The sequence below is a fragment of the Moschus berezovskii genome, chromosome 4 (genome assembly GCF_049115385.1).
Source record: "Moschus berezovskii isolate FMDL1 chromosome 4, NW_MosBer_1.0, whole genome shotgun sequence".
Classification (NCBI taxonomy): domain Eukaryota; kingdom Metazoa; phylum Chordata; class Mammalia; order Artiodactyla; family Moschidae; genus Moschus; species Moschus berezovskii.
The window spans coordinates 110,237,197-110,258,206 of record NC_142463.1 but is presented as its reverse complement, the minus strand read 5'-3'; the positions used below and the strand labels follow the sequence as shown (position 1 = coordinate 110,258,206).

General features: G+C 46.3%; 1 protein-coding gene across 3 annotated transcripts; it reads right to left on the bottom strand.

The window, feature by feature from the left end:
• Window positions 1–301: 301 nt before the first annotated feature.
• On the bottom strand, window positions 302–19,747 carry SYT11 (synaptotagmin 11). Of its 3 annotated transcripts, none has more exons than XM_055403180.2 (4): window positions 19,456–19,747; window positions 12,277–13,103; window positions 4,175–4,298; window positions 302–3,607 (listed from the first exon to the last, which is right to left on the bottom strand). In XM_055403180.2, exons 1-4 carry the CDS (start codon window positions 19,487–19,489, stop codon window positions 3,297–3,299), a joined length of 1,296 nt encoding a protein of 431 aa, XP_055259155.1. In that variant the 5' UTR covers window positions 19,490–19,747; the 3' UTR covers window positions 302–3,296. The 3 variants fall into 3 exon arrangements, with proteins under 3 accessions (XP_055259155.1, XP_055259156.1, XP_055259157.1); XM_055403181.2 differs by having other exon boundaries at window positions 4,178–4,298; XM_055403182.2 differs by having other exon boundaries at window positions 4,175–4,295.
• Between the last annotated feature and the right edge of the window lie 1,263 nt (window positions 19,748–21,010).

Here is a 21,010-nt window from a genome sequence, read left to right as displayed (position 1 = left end):
ACATGGGTGTGTGTGTATGTGCGTGCGCACGCTCAGTCGTGTTCAATTCTTTTCGACCCCATGGACTGAAGTCCACCAGACTCTTCTGTCCATGGAATGTTCGAAGCAAAAATATTGGAATGGGTTGCCATTTCCTGCTCCAGGGGGATCTTCCAGACTCAGGGATCAAACCCAACTCTCTTGCTTCTCTGGCACTGGCAGGCAGATTCTTTACCACTGCGCCACCTCTTGGAGTCTGAGTGTTCGCATCATTCATGGTCATCCAGCTTCCAAGAAAAGCATGCTGAAGTCACTGGGCCTATTTAATGTGAATCAGTCTTTATTCTGCACTTGTGTGGTGCATTAACAAATTCAACATACAAGAGAGCATTACATATTGTAGGTTAGCATTACAGCATTATGCAGTTTCACACAATTCATGTTAGCTTTTTTGATTTTTTTCTTTTTTTTTTAATTTGACACGTTTATTTTATTTTTGAGTTTCATTTTTACAAGAGAAGACACAAGGTATAGAAAGACGACCACATCGGAGAAGGATCATGGTGAGGGCAATGTCACTATTGTGGCCATAATAAAAGCTTTCCAAGAAAAAGGACTTGCATCGTTCCCTCTCCTGAGCAAGCCGCCCCTGTCCCATGAACCAGTTCCATCTGTTCTCATATCCTGAGCACTGCTCCTAAACATGTACATCTTGGCTGTGCTCCACTGAGATGAACTGAAGGAAGGACTAACTCATAAAGGGACTTTTTGTTATTAAGAAAAGCTCTTGTCTTCCCAAAGGAACCAAGATATCAGCAGACAAGGACTGACTCTTGGAAAATCAGAAGTGACCATTCCCTAACCTATTCCTGATCATGAGTGCCTTGTGCGAAAGCTAGAATGTGACTCTCTTGTCTTTCCACCGACTCTTAGGAGTAGGCATTCCTCCTCCACCCTTATCAGTTAGCTCTGGGAGGAACAAATGTGAAAGCCAAAGTCAGCGAAGAAACTTTGGGATGGCTGAGTCAAGGGCACAAGGGATCAGGCCTGAGGTGGGAGGGAGGAACCTGGTACTGTCCGCCTCTTTGCCTTTTTCTGAGAAAGACACGGAGGCAGCTCCTAGGCTATAGAACTATGGCCCCCGCTCCTGCCACCTCCACCCACTGCTCAGCAGATGCAAAGAGTAAAGCTACAAGCAGATGGGTAAGAGAGGAGTTGGGTGAGGCTGTCTTCCCAGACTTGTCAGGAGGAGCTACAGAGGCACACACAGCAGGGCAAAGACCACACTTTCTCCACCTGTCGCTTTGCATTGTTTCTGGGAAGGAAACAAAGCGGGTTGCTCAGCAGTTTCTGATCTTTAGACATTAAGGCGATGGAGAGGAACCATTTAAAATTTTTCCTAATAGGGCTTCAGAATGCTCCTGTCAGATTTACATTAAACTATCTCAAAATGCATTTTTAGAAAACAAAAATTATTTTTGTCTACGTATGATACAGTATTTACATTTCATGGAGTATTGGATAGAAACCAGTGATGTGAACCCAGCTGATGGTGAGATTGTGAGTCAGATTCTAGGGGTTGGGGGATGACAGGGACGAGAACAGAGAGTGGGCTTTGTGCCTACTCAGAACTGCTCTGCACTGTCAAGAATCTGGGTTAAAGAAAAAAAAGAACAATGGGGTTGGGGGGTCAGGGAACAGATTGGTTTTAAATCCACAAGAGTTATGGAACAGCAGAGGCAACATCACCACTCTCTCCATAGAGACTCAGTTTTTCAACTCTCTTCTCAAAAGCAAGTCAGATAGTGATGTTCTTGTATGGATGTGAAATTTCTGTCTCTGCTAGTCTTTCAGGCCTTGGTTCAAGCTGCTGCTTATCTGAGTTCCTCTTCAGGCTGGCAAAAACATCTGCTGCCTATCCAGGCTTACTTATCATCCATGAAGTCTCTGCTATCTGAAAAGTCTCAACTCTAGAGACATGGCTGGACTAGGGATAAGGAGACATGAATTCTAAAACAGAGGCTGAAATCTCTCGAGCTCTACTGTCCACTGGCAAATGGAGGACTGAGTTCTGTGGTTTCCCCATGCCTTCACTGTACCTTGAGATTCAGGAGTCCTAAGAACTAAGCACTTTGTTTACAGGAAAAGGATGCTCTGAAAAATCCTAGTTGTCTTTATCACTAACTTAGTCATGTGCTCAATTTACTCATTTAGTTATTTTTAAGGGCCATGACTGAAAAATTTGAGGAGAAAGAATAATTTCTGAAGGTCCTTTTCCTTATGAAGTAAAACTAACCTCACGTAAACTACTTGAGAAGACTCTAAAGCTTCTCAGCGGTCAGCATATCTGCAAAAACAAAGGCCAGTCTAAGCATTCAAACCACAGATGATTCCTAACACATCAACCAACAAATGGCTATCCTTCCAAACACAGCAACAAAGGGCGAGGCACTCATCTCATCTTCCTTGTCTTCACACCTACATTTGGGATCAGCTAGATACAGTCAATGCTACTATCCTGTAGCTGAATTTGAAGTCCCAAAGCTCTTTCTAGAGAAGTCATCTAGTTTTGTAAACCCAGATTCTACCTAAAAGTCAGATGCCTTCACGTAACTGATCACATATTAATCAAAGAGAGCCTTTTACCCCTTTCCAGCAGGAGCGCTGACGGCAAACACACCTCATTTCTCAAATACTCTTTCTCCTGCAAACCCTGCCTTATCCATTCCACCTTTGTATCTTCGCCTACTACAGACCTCTGGTCCTTAAGCTCAAAGAGCAGAAATGTAAGCGGTAATAGGGAGAAAAGATGGGGATGATGAAAACGTTAGGTTTTACAAGAGCAAAAAGATTCTTCCACAGAGGTGGGGGGTGAGAATAACTCTCCAGAGAAGCCCAATAAAAAGAGACCAATTTCAGGTAATCAGCAAATACAATTCGGCACAAAACACAGTTTTCATGGATTAAAATCTGTACCTTGATATTGGCAGTTAGGCTAATTTATTCAGTTTGTATTAGACATGCAAGTATAAGGTTACATTGTTATATATAGACTTGTAGGGGTCTTTCCCTCTCTTTTTTTCCCCATTTAAAAAAAAAAATAAAAGGATTTCCTAGTGCCTTGCAAAGGAGAAAAATCATCATTGCTAAGAACTGAGCTGCAGCTGTGGTCATGTGGGGTGTCTCTGTGGTGTCTGTCGTGTAAGAAATTTTCTTCTACAACTAAACTGAGGTTTGGAGTCCGCTCCCCTCGGTCCTCTCTCCCCCGCCACGTCCCTGCCCAGCCTGGCCCCAGGGCTGGAGGCAGGAGAAGCGGATCAGTACTCGCTCAGGCTGTGCCACTTGGCCACGGGCTTGCGGGGGCTCTCGCACACTTCTCTCCAGTGTTCGGCGCCGCTGGCTGTGACGCTGTGCGCCCCCAGGATCAGCCTCCCCACCACCTCGTTCTTGGTGGTGCGATCGAAGTCGATGACCAGGAACTCGATGCTGATGTCGGGCAGGAGGTCGGTGGGGATGTCGTAGATGAAAGACTCGTTGAAGACTGGGTTCAAAGTGCACTTCTTCACGTGGGTTTTCTTCTTGGCAATGCGCTTTCTGCCGTAGTAGACGTTCACCTTGACATAAGGATCTGGGGCCCCCAAAGAAAGAAGGGAGACAGGCCTATGACACAGTCCTCTCCTGTACAGTGTTGGGGGGAGGGGCTTCTGCTGCTCATCTCCTTGATGTCCCCTCCCTCACCCCGTGTGGTCTTTGGTGCTTGCACACTGAGTGTACACTGGCTGTGTGCACATCTGCCTGCCTGGACAAGGGGTCAAGAAAACCAGGCAGATAAGGAGCAGAAAGACTGCCTCGAGTCAGGGCCGAAGAAACTCCACGACACCGAGAAGCATTTTCAAGGGGGCACAGGGACTCCCAAAGGCTGCAGGCTTTCTGAGAGGTCTCACCTGCAGCAAGGGCAGAGGCTGGCAGGCATACCACTGTGAAAACCTCGCCAAAGGTGGAGACTGTTTGCTTGCCCAGAATACCCTCTGGGTGCATTCATCAGGAAGAGAATGTAGACAGAGAGAGGGGCGGGTGGCGGGTGAGAGGCGCCAGGGGTCCTGAACGGCGGGCGGGGGCGGTGTTTGGACCAAAGGCGAGGGGCAGCGGCATGGGGAGGGCGGACAGACAGAGGTGGGTTGAAGCAAATAGCTGCTACCTGAGAGGCCGGTGATGTCCATCTTCGGCAGGTGTCTGGCTTTGAGCACCACCACTGTCATTCTCTGCGCCACAGGCTGGTACGACAGAGACACCTGGAGCTCGCCTCTGCTAATGCACTTCTGTGGAGAAGCAACAGAAGGTGAGAACCCCAGCCGAGGGGGCGGGCCACGGTACAGAAAGCGCGCAGGACGGAGGAGATGTTCCCCTCACAGTCCTGATAGTAGAAAGGGGATTCCTGGCGGCCTGGTGGTTAAGATGCCACACTTCCACTGCAGGGGACGTGGGTTCGAGCCCTGGTCAGGGAACTAAGATACCGCAGGCTACATGGCATGGCCCAAAATAAAATAAAATACAAAATCTTATAGTAAATAAAATCATATGCACGGAGAGGCAGCACAGCACGGACTCTGAAGCCAGACTGGCCTGGATTCAAATCCTGACTCGACTGCTTATCTGTCTGAGCTGGGACAAGGTCAGCCCTACTTGACCTCTCTGGACTTCTGCTTCCTCTTCTGTAAAATGGACATGAAAATAGTAGCAACTCCCCAGGACCAGTAAGAGGATCCAATGAATTAGTGTGTAATTTACTGGACGCGCACCCTCTCCTGTTCTCCGATTGGGTTCTTGTGATACAGTTTTGAAGGGAGATAGGACACTAGAATTTGAGTCTTAACTTTGTCACTTACTCACCAGCTGGCCCTGGGCAAGTCCCTGAACTTCCTGGAGCCTGTGGCTCCATTTCACAAGGTGAACATCCACACCTGCTCTGCCTGCCCGTGTATGACCTTCAGAGCGTCTTTTCCTGCTGCCCTGGATGCCCATATCTTTTGTTTCCCCACCTTGAAATGTTATGCTAGGCTCTATTTTCAGCTTGGAAATAAGACAAAACAAAACAAAAACTCTAATCCTCCAAGAACACTTTAAGTAACATTTGGATACTAATTACATGCCAGGTGCAGGGAATTCAGAGCTAACAGGACTCAGTCATTGTTCCCAAGGATGGAATAGAAGATTCAGAGACGTAAACAAACATGTTTACTGGTCAGGAGAGTGAGAAGCCTCGGAATTCCCTGGTGGTCCAGTGGTTAGGTCCGGGCTGTCACTGTTGAGGGCCTGGGTTCAATCCCTGGGCAGGGGACTAAGATCCCACAAGCTGCGCAGTGAGACCAAAATAAATGCTTCATTGCTGCTGGGAGAAGCAGGGGAGGTCTCGCCAGCTGACATCCTGCGTGGCAGGGCAGCCAAATGGCTGGTTTGGGGCTGAAAGGGTAGGCTATGTTCAAAGAACGGGGAGACGTGAATGCACCTGATGTTGGAGTGCTGGCAGGAGGGATGGGCCAGGAACCTGGAGAGGTGGGTCAGGTGGGGGTGAAGGGCATGGGGTGCGGGGGGAGTAAGGTAGCCAAACAGCAGAGCCAACAGTAGCAGCAGCCAGGCGAGAGGAGGTCTGTAAGCATAGGAGCGACTTCTGTAAGCATGACGTTACTACTGTTGTTAATATATTAATAATCATATCATTCTAGTTAAAGCTGGAGAAGGAACTAAAGACGAAAGTCAGAAAACTTGGTGGAGAGGCTGCTCCCACAGGCTAGGGAAGAGAGGGTGAGGGCTGGAACCAGGGCTGTGGCAGAGGAGACGGACCTGGGATAGGTCTCAGAAAGAACTATCAGGATTTTCTGGGGGTGGGGGGCAGCTAACTGGATGTAAACACAGGGGAGAGGGAAGAGAGGAGGAACTGTTTCTTGCTTTTCTCTCTTAGGAAGTGGGGATGAGGCTGTGATAAAGAAAACAAGATGTGGCGGCACAGGAGGAGTTTAGGACATAATAAGTTATATGTGAGACAAAAAATTTTGAGACCAAATCATTCCTCCACTATCAAATTTTATTCCTTATATTCTTCATAGCCCCAAAGGAAGGTCACCAACTCGACGAATTCTTACATTGAACAAAAATACACCAAACTCACCACCAGCCTTACATATGCCACATACCCACCGAAATGACTTGCTGTGCATTAAATGCCAGGCAATCTGCTAGCAGCTAGCACTGAAAAGATGCACCCCTACCCTCCAGAAGCTCATAGGCTAGTGAGCAGGCTAGTGCCTGCTCGGGTGTGTCTGGTGCAGGAAAGAACAGCAGTAAATGATTTAATTAGCTCATCAGTGAAAAACAAAGGAAAAACCCTAATAGCTTATGCTTTGATTGATTATAAGTTGTCACCTCAAGGAATGAACTGTGATAATATTTCCATTTGGTTTAAAACATTTCTTGAGGCTATGTTTCATACCAGGAGCATATGGAAATGTCTTTCATAGGGTATTGAACGTGACTAAACTTTAAACGTGGCCGTTAGCTTTTGAAATTGAAGTACAAAAGAAAATAGGCTTTAGAAATGATTTTCATGGCTTTCTCTGCTAGATGAAGCCCTACATCTTTTTCTTACCCATAACATACAGTTGGCTCTTGACTATATCCACAGGAAGCACCCTGAGCCAGTTTAAAATCACAGGCTGGTTGCTCCTGCCAACCAGTATACTTCTGGGTCGCTTCCTTTGACATAAGTCAGAATGCAGTCTGAGAAAGTGCATGCATTTTTACTATCAGTCACAGCCCAAAGGCATCAGGAAAGTAATCCCTCAGGAAAAAGAAAATACCTTCCAAAATGTTCAGAACTGAACTGCTCAATACAGTAGCTGGTAGCTACATGTATCTATTTAAATTTTAATTCATTAAAATTAAGTAAAATTAAAGGGTTAATTCCTCAGTCACACTGGCCATATTTGAAGTGCTCAGTGTCCACACGTGGCCAGTGGCTACCATGTTGGATATATGCAGATACAGAACATTTCCATCATCATAGAGAGTTCCAGTGAACAGTGCTGATCTATCTAGAAAGAACTTTTGGATTATTTGGGCCACTGCTCCCCTCCATTTCCATGAATAATGAAATGTTAACTAGTTTTGATATCTATATCTGGGACCATCCTTGAATATTGGTATCTAAATATTAAAAATACAATCTTTAAATATAATCTAATTTTATATACAGAAGAAGGCTGGGGAGGGTAAAAAGAAAATTTTGATTTAAAAAATAAAGTTTTATATGTAAAAATAACATCAATTACAAGATGATACTTAGGTTTTTTGATTATTTAAAACTGTTTAAAAAAAAAAACACAAACTGTTTCCCAAATCATCCATTATAGCATAATCACCCTAATCAAAGTCCCGTGCGCCTTCTCGAGTTCTTTGGGAAAGTGGACAACTTCTGTTCACCTTCACGATCCTTTCCTCCCCTAAAATCACTCCTCTGGCAACTGTTCTCCATCTGACCCGCCCCCCTCACCTTTGGCCATTTTACATGGGCAGAGTGCCCACCCTCATTCAGCTGCCCCTTTGTGACGCCCAAGTCTGCTGCCACAACACCACCTGAATGCCATTCCGTTCCGCATTGAAGGCCCGAGTGTCAAGTCCCCCCTCCCGCCGCGCCTTCTCTTTCCGCCCAATTCCCATTCCAAGCGGCACTGTCAAGGGCTCTTTCTCAAGGGCTCTTTGTCAAGGGCTGGGAGGGAACTCTGTTTCCCAGCCCCTTCGCCTAGTGAGGTAAAGACTCTGTTGGGGGGTGGGCGAGCAGAAGGACAAGGGGTTAAAAGGGTTTTATCCATGCCTGACAGAGCCGGGAGGCTTTGCTCTCAGAGTGCAGGATCTTTTCTCAGTCCGTGGAAAAGAGGAACAAGGGCAGTGGTCCTAAAGAAGACGTTAGGCTAAAGGAAATACTTAGGCAAAGGAGAAGTCTATTTCTTATAATTAGCAGAGCCCCTATGGAATGACTTTTTCTAGCCAGAGCATTTTTGCAAAGAGGAGGACTCATGCATCCTCAATAAACCTTTATAGGGACTAGAAGTTCTCAGTGCTACCTCCACATAAATCACAGTCATGAGAAAACAAAAGAAACAAAACCCTCAACATTCAACCACCTCCCTCCCAATACACATACACAGCAGCTTCCTTTTTTGGCGTGTATGATTTTGTTTTATTTTTCTATAGCAAATTTCTTTATTGTTTATGGAAAACTGACATTCCTTGTCCTTTCTTTCTTTTCACTCCCTTTTGGCTAGCCTGGATGACCTCCAAGGTCTCTTGTAAATCTGAGATTTTAAGAATCCTCTCATTCCCATGACCACTGTCCCAGGTCATGAACACCAATCTGGCAGTAGAAAGACAGGAAATCGTTTGGGAAACAATGACATGAAGAAATTAGGAGTAGTCTAACAACTCTCTATTATCCACCCTGTAAATCACTTCTTTCCCACTGTCTTTTCTTTAACCCCAGCCCTCTCTCAATCACTTCCCTTCTCCTTGTTGGGGGTATATTATGGAAATGTAAATTCACTTTTATTTCTTTCTGAATAAAATACTAGGGGGAAAAAAGCTGCCACTAAAGGAAAAAAAAAATCAGTTCCAAAGTCCAACTCAGAGAGTTTGGGTGTTTGGAGTTTATGCTGTAAACTTCTTTCACTAATAGTCAAGTGTTAATTTTTAATGCTTCTTATATCTTTCCGAATATTCATAAGAGCTGAGAGTGCTCTCACAAAGTGACCCCACTAGCCTTCCATGATCCAGCCAAGAGGGAGACTGAGGCCCAGAAAAGGTAACTGCACACCCAGAATTAGGCAGTGAATTGGACAGAATCAGAAATCATGACTAGTCCTGGCTTCTTTCAACTGGATTGCACTGCAATAGCGGAAAGGACTAGAGCTGGATTTTCTGCTACAGGTCAGGAAATGCAGTTAGGGGTTGGGGATTGTCTAGAGAAATGCAATTCTCACCAGTCTCCACTCAGGAAACTTTGATCCCATTACTATAAAGGGATACCCTACCCAGATCAGGAAAGACTCTTTTAACAGTGTAGACTCTTCCAAAGCAGCTCTAGCTGATGAGCCAAGGGGAGACCCAGAAAGAGCGGACCATTGGCTACAGTAGGGAGGATTTAAGGTAGACATTTGGAGGCTGCACTGCTAGGGAATCAGGGGTACAAATGCCTAGGGAGATGACAGCCATGACCCAGGATGAAACATAGCCCTGCCCACTGGCACTGGTTGGGGAAAACAGGCTTAGGAAGCCTGGGAGTCTGCAGGGCTCTGGGTGTCCTGTCTGGGGCCTCATCCAGGGAATGTGTTGCTCAGGATCCCACCCTGGCTTATCCCTTCTGAAGGGAGTTAATAAAGTGGAAAGAAGCTTGGCTCTCGCCAAGAGCCCCTGGCAGTTTAGCAAATGCCATTGTCTATGCTCCCTGCCCAGTGTCCTGGATTTGAGGCTTGTTTTGTTCCGAGCCCAAATCAGTCCCTTTCCTTGCCAGTGTCTTCCCAGCTGCAGCCTGGCACAGAGCCATCCTCCACACTCAGCCGTGGGCTGAGAGTACATGAGCCATCTGGGGGAGTCCAGCTAGTTGGTGGCTTTACCAAGGCTAGTACTCCAAAGAAGGCTGTGCTGAAAAGAACCGCCCGGTGAGGACAGCTGAATGAAGGCAGGGGGCAGGGTACTGGAGCTGCTATAATGGGGAGTCAGGAGTCAGGGGAATGGGTTGATAGAATCTGGAGGAAAAGAAATGGAGGGAAAAGGGAGGGGATGCAGGGAGATGAAACTGGTCACTGTGCAGGCCTTCTGACCCCAGCCTCAGAGGATGAGAGAATTCCTGCTGTGCTGTCTCACTGTATCCTGGCAATGGACCAGTGTTGATGCCCTGACCAAACACCTCTAATAGTCTCTAAAGTGTTCAGACTTTCCTGGCCCTTGAGCTGAGTGTGCCACGAGGCAACAGCAGTTCTCTGGGCAGTGGCATGACTGGGCTGGCTGCAGTGGGGCAGGCAGAGATGGTGCAGGCAGCAGAGACGGTGAGAGCACACCTCCAGGGGAAGGGCTCCCTGCGACCCCTCCCCAGCCTGGCGCGGCACAGCGCCCTTCAGCAATGACCAAACCTGCTTCCCAGGATCTCACTGCCCACTCAGTCCTGCTGGCCTGGAAGCCTCTGTATGTTCCCGAGCCTCCTGCCTCCCCACTGAGTCCAGCATGGGCTTGCAGCTGGAGAAGGCAGTAACAGAGAAGGTACCTGCAGGCAGAGCTCTTTCTGGAAAATGCGCAGGTGTTTTGTGACCCTGATATCCTTTCCAAACCTACCATCTTCTTCGCTGATCTAGCCTTCCTTGTCTTCCTTTACTGTAGCAAAACAAAATGTAAATATCTACAAGTCACATATCTCTCCCAGGGATCAAGCTTTAATAATAATAATCCTGGTTAACATTTATGAGAGTTTACTATGGGCTAGGGACTATGCAAATGCATCATTTTAATTCCTTATAGGAAACAGAGACTTAGAGAATTTAAGCAGCTTGCCCAAGGTCACTTAGCTGGTAGAATTTAGATTCAAACTCAGGTTTCACTTCAAGTCCTTGCTGTGCTGTGCTTAGTCTCTCAGTTGTGTCCAACTCTTTGCGACTCTATGGACTGTAGCCTGCCAGGCTCCTTTGACCATAGGAGTCTCCAGGCAAGAATACTAGAGTGGGTTGCTCTGCTTTCCTCCAGAGGATCTTCCCAACCCAGGGATTGAACACAGGCCCTTGAATCCACATTGCAGGTGGATTCTTTACCATCTGAGCCACCAGGGAAGCCCAAGAATACTGGAGTGGGTAGTCTATCCCTTCTCCAGGGGAACTTCTCAACCCAAAAATTGTACCGGGGTCTCCTGCATTGCAGGCAGATTCTTTACCAGCTGAGCCACCAGGAAAGCCCCAAAGTCCTTGCTATCAATTCCTTATGTTAAATCCTGAAAAAGGAATGAAACTCTTAAGTGTAAAATTTCAACAACTTCTTTCATAGCACACTCACTATACAATAAATGCCAAGATTTCTTTTTTGTCTTTCTCCTCCATGAAGTAAAAGCTACATGAAGGCAATAAGATGCCAGGTATATTATTCCATTTGATCCTCATAACCCATAAGGAAGGCAATATTATCAGTTCCATTTTACAGATGGGGAAATAGAAGTTGAGAAGAGTTAAGTAACTCACTTACATCATACCCCTGGAAAGTGGTGAGCTGGAAGGTGAAGCTAGGCAGTCAGGTAAGAGCCCTCCTGCCAAACCGCGGAACTGCACTGCCTCCCCAATTGAGAATGAAACGAATGAACCAGTGTGGCTGGGAGCGCAATTCTTGAATCCCTGAAAGAACTCAAGAACCAATGCTAGCCCAGTGGAGAGAAGGCAGGATGGAGGGCTCTCATGCCCCTCTTAATGCAAACAGGGAAGAGAGGAGGAACGGGGAGAGAAGTATCTGTGGCAAAGGTTTCGGCCTATGTGAGGGTCCTGAAAGGTAAAGCAGCTGTATGCTATGAATGCTAAGTTGTTTCAGTCATGTCAGACTCTTTGCGACTCCATGGCCTGGGACCCACCAGGCTCCTCTGTCCATGGGATTTTCCAGGCAAGAATACTGGAGTGGGTAGCCATTTCCTCCTCCAGGGGCTCTTCCTGACAGGGATCAAACCTGTGTCTCTTACATCTCCTGCACCGTCAGGTGGGTTTTTTACCACTAGCAATACCTGGGAAGCCAAAGCAGTTGATGAAGTTGCATTTATAAAATGGTTGTTAAAAGTCACACAGATGCAAGCCTACTTATTTCTCTAGGTTTGGGCTGAGAAAGGGAAGCTGAGGGGAAAATTACTCAACTACTATCATAGTTTCTCAGTTGTAAGGAATAAGTTCACAAGAGGAAGACACATTTTGGAGAAGAAATTGGCTCTCATATGCCTGAAATGATGAGGTCTAGGACTGGAGAGCCAGTCTGCTCCAAGCAAGCTGGGTGCAGCATCAGGGCGTTAGCCACTGACAGCAGTTTCAGAAGGCGTTTGCCCTTTTCTCTTCAGGAAGTTGCTTCTTGGAGGAGGCCTAAGGCTCTCTGTCTTACTCTGACCACTGCTCAGTCTTGACATCCAAGAACTTCCTCTCCACAGCCCCTCCTTGCCATCCATCCCACTTCTCCCTCCCATTCATCCCCTTCTCTCCCCCAACCTACCATTCCTCCCCAACAAGTCTTCCTCCTCACCTGGATGTTCCTTTTGATGATGTCCCTGGTCAGCTGTACCTTGCCCGTGCTGGGGTCCACCCCAGCCAGCGGCACCATGACCTCCCCAATGACGTCATCCCGGGAGAAGCGGTCAAAGCTGAGGACGAGGAAGTGCAAGACCAGGTCTTGCAGCTGGCTGTACGGGATGCCATAGAAGGTGAAGGTTTCATCAAACACAGGGTCCAGGGTCTTCCGCAGCACCCTGGTCTTCACCCGGTGCCGTTTGTCGGGAAGGATGGTCATTTTGATGTAGGGGTCAGAGCCCTGGGTCTGGTCGTCCATCACGGGCAGCCCGTGAGCCTCCTGGATTGTCACCACCAGGGCTTTTTTCGGGAAGTTGTAGTCCACTGAGAAGGTGAGAGACCCGAGCATGACATCCTCCTCTGGAGATGATGGAGAAGTGGTTTTGCTTTCCCCAGGGGTCAGGCTTGCCATGGGACTCCTCAGTTCTTCCCCATAGTCCACTTTGATGGGCAACTGGTCTACACAAGATCCAGAGCTAGGTCCCTTAGGACTCTTGTCTTGGCCCAGCAGGCCAGCCTCTGCTGCATCTACCAACAGGTTCCCGTGTCCACCTTCCCTCCCGGGGCCATCTTTGTCTCTTCGCACTTTGGTGATTTTCTTCTTGTTGCTGAGGGTTTCTGGGTATATGCTGATGCCTTTGAGCATGTGAATGAACTTGTACGGTGGGTTCTTGTGCTTCTTCCCTGCCTGCTGGTGGCAGCATGTCCAGACAAAGACGGTCACCGAGACACACACCAGCAGCACAGAGGCCCCGATAAGGCCGGCGACCACTGGGGACACATCTGAAAGTGGGGACCAGAGATGTGTCAAGGTGGGTGGACCTCAACCTCTGCCAGAGCACCCCTGCTTAGTGCCTCTGGCTGAGGCCAAGCTAATCTGCAACCTAGCCTTCTTCAAAGCAAAACTTGCTCATCTAGGCTTATGAACGTCTCTCCTCCCTTAAAGATGCCCTCACCCATCCCTCCAACCATCCATGGCTCTTTCTTTCCACCAACCTGGATGAAATACTTATCTTCTCTAGAAAGCCTCCCCTGCAGTGCCCCACCTGACTGCCTGTTCTTTTCCTGGCCTTGCCTCTGCACTTATGGACTTGGTTTGCTCATATTGATTTGTGTTTCACATAAAGTGGTCCTGTAAGTGTTATAGGCCACCCTTCTACATAGGAACCATTCATCTCAACTGCTCCACAAGGGCATGAGCTGTGTCTAGTTTCAGGAGGATATTCCACAGCATCCAGTGCAGGGGTTGCCACAGGGGGTCTGTGTGGGCTGACTGATATGTAGGGTGGAAGGACGTGGAATTGACTTTGGATGGTTTTGATAGGGTGCCCAAGGGTGATAAAAGTAGGTGAGTGGTAAGAAGTAGAAATGTGGGCCCAAGTCCTTTTGAAATATGTTTCAAATTTCAGCTCCCAGGTATTTAAAATTCTTGTATTTTAATGTAAAATACAAATATTTAAAAATAAAACACAAGTATTTTAAATAGGAAGAAATAGGGAACATGGAACATGTCAGACCTTGTCACCTTCTTAGTAAGGTCTTCCCTGACCAACCTATTTAAAAATGTAACCTTTTCCACCCTTGAGACCTACACTTCTGGCCCCGCTTAATTTTCTCCATGTGACATGACATGAGCTCTCTCCTGCACACACACACACACATGCCCACATATACACAAGAATATATACACACACTCACATATAATTGTATTAGTTATTGCCTATCTTCACTAGAATGGAAGTTTCCTAAGGACAGGGATCTTGTCTGTTTGTGCACTGTGCTCAGTCACTAGGCCATGTCCAACACTTTGTGACCCCGCTGACTATAGCCCGCCAGGCTTCTCTGTCCATGGAATTCTCCATGCAAGAATACTGGAGTGGGTTCCCCTGCTCTTCTCCAAGGCATCTTCCCAATCTTCTGGGATTGAACCCAGTCTTCTGAATTGCAGGCAGATTCTTTACCTTTTGAGCCACCAGGGGAGCCTTTTGTTTGTTTAGTTCCTTTCTATATTCCCAGCACTAGAAACACCTAGTAGGTACTTAATATTTGTTAGGTAAACAAATAACTAAAGAGAAAGAGGTGTTTTTTTTTTTTTCTTTCCTTCTCTAGTCTTGTCTTTTCCTACACAAATTGGGCCCCTGACTTAGATAATTAGGTTTGGGGATTTTTTCTCCCTTAAAAGCACTGAAGCTAAATTGGGTTTAGGATTAAAGATCTAGATAAGGCCTATAGTTATCCATACTACACATTAGGGTAAGTCTCAAGTAGGGCAAGGGGAATTAAGGAAATAAATGTGATTCTTCCATATTCTAGATTTTTCCTAGAACATCCTTCTATCAGGCATATGCCTGACCTGCTGCCTCACTCACTGCAGGCTTTTGTTCAAACCTCATCTTATCGGAAAACATTTCCTGTCTGTTCTAAGTAAGATAGTATCCCCACTACTCTGATTCATTTCTCTCTGTAGCACTTATTACCTCTGCCATAGATTTATTTGTCAGTCTTCTCTTACTGGATAACTTAATAAGAACAGTGACCGGCTGTTTTGCTCACTGCTACATTCCCAGGTCCTAGAACCATGTGGCACACAGTAAGTATTCAGTGAACAAATGAGTTACTGAATTCAAAACAGCTCCCACTTTAGGAGTTTGGGATTAACAGATAACAAACTACTATTTAAAAAATAGATAAACAGCAAGGTTCTACTGTATAGCACAGGAAACTATATTCAATATCCTGTAATAAACCATAATGAAAAAGAATATATATATATACACACATATATAATTAAATTACTGCTGTACATAAGAAACTAATATAACATTATAAATCAATGATACCTCAATAAAAAATTTTTAAAAAACCCAGTTTCCACAGATTTGAGAAAGAGGATGAAGTCGATATGACTACACATAACAGGGATAAATGTAAAATTCTATTTAGCCTTCAAAACCTATTGATAGGAAATAGATCTTACTTGATAAATTTGAGTAAAAATAACTTAGTAGTTTAAGTGATAACAAGCTTGGAGTATACCTAGGCTGACTTATACTATCAGTGCAATGTCTAGATCACAGAGGGGCAGTATAATTTTCATCTGCTCTGGTTATGACACATATGAAGTGTTCTATCGACAAGAATAAAAATTGCTGTTTTTTGTGTGGCAGTGATACCCCTGCCAGACACTGTGGTAGAGCTTCCTCAATCTGACTCAAATAACTCACTGAATAGGTACCATTAATAGCCCAATTTTACAACTGAGGAAGCTGGGGACTCAAATCTGCCCTAGACCACATAGAAGCAAATGACAGTGATGAGATTTAAACCCTGGTCTATCTGACACCAGAATGTCTCTACATTGTGGATAAGCAGGACAGAAGAGGACCTAGTAACCATATTAAGTGAGGAGAAACTGAAGGAACAAGCTGAAGGGTCTGGGAATAACAACTTTCTTTAATTACTTAAGGTACTTTGCTGGAAGAAGGTCTGATCTGATTTTACTTTGGGGGGCAGGTTTAATACCAGTGCATACAGGCTACAATAAGACAGATAAATTGAAAGAACGGAATTATTGTTAGACCTGCCTCTCGACAGCCACGACTGCTTCCGGAGGCAGTGAATCTCTGAAGACTTTCAGAGACTAGATCACCTTGGTCAGATATATTCTAAAAGGAATTTTCTTAACAAGGATTGGAATCAACATCTCTGAAATTCTTTCTGTCTCAAACATTCAAAGTTCTATGAATGTTGGGACAAGGTAAGAAAAGAAATGGTTAATTTTGAAATAATACAGATGAGGAGTAAAGCCATTTAACAGAAAGTATATCAAGGTGACTGTGTCCAAGGTCATGCTGAATAATAATAGCTTTTATTTTCAGAATATCAAGTGAAATAAAAACTGTTAGGGAGAGGTTTCACATAATGGGAGCAGCCTTGGCTGTAAGCTCCTTGAGAGCAGGCAGAAATTACAGTCTGTTTACCTTTGAATCCCTGAGTCTCTTGCATCTAACAGGAACTCGGTAAATATTTGCTTGAACAATTGATTGGATTCAATTGTAAATCAGATTGGGCACAATCTGAAAAACTGGCTCTCCATTCACTTATGAGAGGCTTTCCTGAAAACTGTTTGCTACTGATTCATAACACTGAATATTATCTCTACAAGAAGAGAAAAGCAAGAAACTACCAGGACAAGTACATTTTTGAGAATGATTTGAAAGGGAGTCTAAAGGTCAGGGTTGAGAGACATGTGAGTGATCCTTTTGGCTCTACTATAAATTTACTCTGTGATCTTGAGAGATCCCACTGCTGCTTACTATGCCTCAACTTTTACTGCTAAAAAGTAGTGGATCAGTAAAACAGAAGATGAAGGATGCTTATCTTTCAGGAGGGTAGAGAAGGAAAAAGACAAACAGATGAATGGTTAGATAGCATCACCGACTCAATGGACATGAATCTGAGCAAACTCCAGGAGATGGCAAAGGACAAGGAAGCCTGGCATGCTACAGTCCGTGGAGTCGCAAAGAGATGGACATGACTTAGTGAGAAACAACAACACAACGCCTCCCCCTTGTTTCCCACTTTTGCTCTACTTTAGTCTTCATTTTAGTATTTGTTAATGTATTTGTCTCTCCCCCAAACTCAAAGCAGTAAACTAGAAAAATCAGAGATGTTGAAACTCAGGACTCTCTGTTTAGTTTTAGTCAAAAGCTTAGTGGGAAAAGTAAGTTAGAACTAAAAGCTGAAGTGAGTGTTTTCAAGTAGTTGTAAATTGCAGTGACCCATGCTGCTTGCTCCTTCTGTCCTCCGAGGTCAAAGAATTGAGTGTTGGCTTGGGATATCTCACAAAGGCTATGGAGTTTGAAATGAAGTACTCTACGAGATGTGAGAAAAGTCAGAAGTTCTACCGGGAGCTCTCGGTGGAGACCTTCCATCTGGATTTGAAGATCTATAAGACATATCTGGCTTTGTTCAGCTCTCTCAGCCTCTGACCGGACATGCTTATTGACACTTCCTTTGCAAAAATAGCCTTTCCTGGTCAAGTAGGCCAGCGTGACACAGTGAAATAAGATTGAATTTTGCCATCAACTGGAAATTGGTTTAAATCCTAACATTAGCCTAACTAGTTTGACTTTATCTCCCTTAGCCTCAGTTTCCTCATCTAGCAAATATATATATATATAATAATACACTGGAGGGTATTTATAAGTCTTTTAGTATGTAAAAGACATATAATTTCTTTTCTTTTGTCCACTAATATTTCCTCTAAATGACATCACTATAGGAATCTGGAACTGCATTAGAGAAAAGAATATAATGGAAAGGAGGCATAAGAATAAAAAGAAAGAGCAAGAAGAAAATCACAGAGTACTCATGTGATCAGAAAAGGGACATCAATTTTGGAAATTTAGGACTCAAATAATAAAAATGCAAAAGATGAAGTGGAAGAAAAATATAATCAAGATTTATCCTTGGGGAATCAGTGTGAACCAGTAGTAAATGGGTGTGATCTGTTGTCTGCATACTTTCTCTGATCTGATATTCTTCCTGACATTGAAGGGATAGAGCAGGCTGGGTTTTGTTAATTTCCATAAACCTTCAATGGCAAGCCACTCCAATACTCTTGCCTAGAAAATCCCATGGATGGAGGAGCCTGGTAGGCTGCAGTCCGTGGGGTCGCTAAGGGTCGGATACGACCTTCACACATTGGAGAAGGAAATGGCAACCCACTCCAGTGTTCTTGCCTGGAGAATCCCAGGGATGGGGGAGCCTGGTGGGCTTCCGCGTATGGGGTCACACAGAGTCGGACACGACTTCAGTGACTTAGCAGCATAAACCTTCTAGTAGGGAGTGAGAAAAGCCATTTCCTACTTGGACTGTGACCCCACCCTAAACACTGGAGTCTGGATGCTCAAACCTTCTGGATTGTCTGAGACATAGAGTCTCTTAAGGGAAATGAAGGAACCCTAGGCTGACAGCAACTCTCACCCGCTTCTCCCATCCAAACTGGGATAGGGCTGAGGCAGAAGCAGGGCAATTCATTTTTCTTTGGGGGCCAGGGAAACAGCACAGGAAGTTTGCTATCTCAGCACATTTTGCAGGAATCCCCCAGAGGAAGAACTTGCATCTCGAGCTTTTCTTTCCCATCTGCCTCCGTTTTCCACCCCACTCTCTGCTCCAGGGAGTGTAACTGATCTCGGAGACCGTAGGGTTGGGTCTGGGACCAGCCGCTCCGAGATGACGTAATGCTTTCTCTGGTACACAAAGCGGCCTCCCCGGGCTCGGCCTTTCGCGCCCCTCCCGCGCCGGCCCGGGTCGGGCCCCCGCCAGCACCAGCGCGGGGGAGTCCCGCTTTTTGAAAAGAAAGCCCAGGCAAACAGGGAACAAAGGCCTGAGGAGAAGAGCCGAGGCGCTGCCAGGAGGCCCAGAAATAGACATCACGTCATCCCCCAGCCCAGCAGCGCCAAGCGCCATTTGGTAGCATCGGACGGACCCCACCATTACGATGCAGAACAGACATGGCAGGGCTCACGTTTCCTCCCAGCCCCAGCCTCCAGCTGCCCGGCTTCAGGAGTGGCTTCGTTTTTGCTCCCCACCCCCGCAGCCCTCTTTCCCCGGAGGCCGCCGCCTCCCCTGGCGGCCCGCCGCACAGCCCACAGTCTCCAGGCTGCCATCTTGAGGCCCCATCCCCCTTGCCGCCGCCTCCCCCGCAGCCCTGAGGAGTGGGCGGGGGAGGAAGGGGCACCGCCCTGCGCGCCCCGAGGGGGAGGGCTCGGCCTGCCTCCGCTCGCCTCCCCGCGCAGGAGGGCTTCACGGCCTTCGCGGGCTGTTTCTCACCCCCGGCGGTACTGACTCAAGTGCACCGCACAAGGCTTTCGCATCCTGCACGTCCCCACCCTTGGTTTGCTCTGGCCTTCTCAGCCCCTGCAGCCCATAGCTCGGGTTCGGACGCTGGCCACTGCCCGCGATACCACCACCGCAGGCCCGATTCCACCCACCACCGCAGGCCCGATTCTAGAGGCGCTGGCACTTGAAGGCCTTGATCTGGGCTTCACGCTCTGCCCAGCCGCTGAGCTCCCTTGCCTTGGCAACGGTTTCACCTACCCTAGGCTTAGTTTGCTTAGATTCTACTTACCAAAGCTAGGTCGGATGTTGGTGATCTCAGCCATGTCGTAATCAGAGACTATTGCTATAAATGCTTTTGCAGTGGTCAGACAAGTCTGGGACCTCCGGTAAGTACCGGAGGCCGCCGCTGCAGAGCGCTAGGTCAGGGGAGGAGGAAGGTATCTGGTGGATGCCTCCTGCGACGGTCTGGTCCCTGGTTGACAGCTGCGGTCTCCTCTTAAGATGCTCCAGGGATGCTCTGAGCTAAGGATGCAGGTGCAGCCAGACTGGTCCTGATGCGAGGTAGGCCCCGCCTTTCTCCGAACGGCCCTCGGCAGAAGACTCCGCCTCCGTCCGAAAAGTTCCGGAAGGCAAGCTCCGCCCTTTTCCGGAAGATCCTTGGCGGGGGGGTCCCCTCCCGCTGCCAAATTTTCAAGAGAATGAGACCCCGCCTACTGATGGGCTTGTGGGTCTGTAAAGCGAAAACCCCGAGGCGTGACTAAGGAGAAGTTGTATGAAATCCTTTAGATCTTGTGATTCCGATTCCCCAGGCTTAATATAGCAGCAGAATGTTCTGGGCGACAGGGAGGTAGGATTTTGAAAAAATAAAATTATATATTGCCTGCTTTTCAGTATCAATTACCATTATTGTTATGTGTTTCTGAGACCTCTAAATAATATGGAAACTTTCTTAAACTTCAGAAGCTCTGATTGAAGACCAAACCTGGTGACGGTTGCACAACTCTGAAAGTTTCCTGAAAATAATTGAATTGTATAAGTAAAACCTCTTTAGTGGCTCAGAAGGTAAAGAATCTGCCTGCAACGCGGGAGAGCCAGGGAAGAGCTGACTCATTGGAAAAGACCCTGATGCTGTTAAAGACTGAGGGCAAGAGAAGGGGGCGACAGAGAATGAGATAGTTGATGGTATCACTGACTCAGTGGACATGAGTCTGAGCAAACTGAGGAAGACAGTGAAGGACAGAGAAGCCTGGCGTGCTGCAGTTCATGGGGTTGCAGAGTCGGACACGACTTAGCAACTGTAGAACAACAATAAGTAGGATGGATTCTGTGATGTGTAAATTGAAGCTTTTTTTCTTTTAAGACTAATGAAGGTTGCCAATAATTAATCGGTGTTGGATATTTCTCTTCTAAAAGCTTCAAATGCTTAGAACAGCTGAGATGAGAGAGAGATAGCAAACCAACAGGTCTGTGTATTGTGTCGTTTCAAAAAGCAGGACACAAATGGAAAGACAAGATTCTAGAGACATCTTTGGAATGGAAGAGTTAGTGTGATTCACATTAGAATCAGACTGTTGGCACTTATCTCCATGATTACTTCACCATTTTGAGCTGTGGATCCCTTTATTTTGCAGATTCTGTTTACAGACAGAATCAAGTCAAATAAATTACTTAAATATATAAATGTTGGTGGTTCACCTGTAAAGGGAGGGAGTTGAATGTACTTTTCTAGTTTTGACCTTCTGTTCTCCTAGGAAAGAGAAAAGAACATCGTTCTAGGAGTTATTCATTCATTCAAAACACATGTATTGAATTTATTGGCCTGCGACTATGCTCCAAGCACCTTG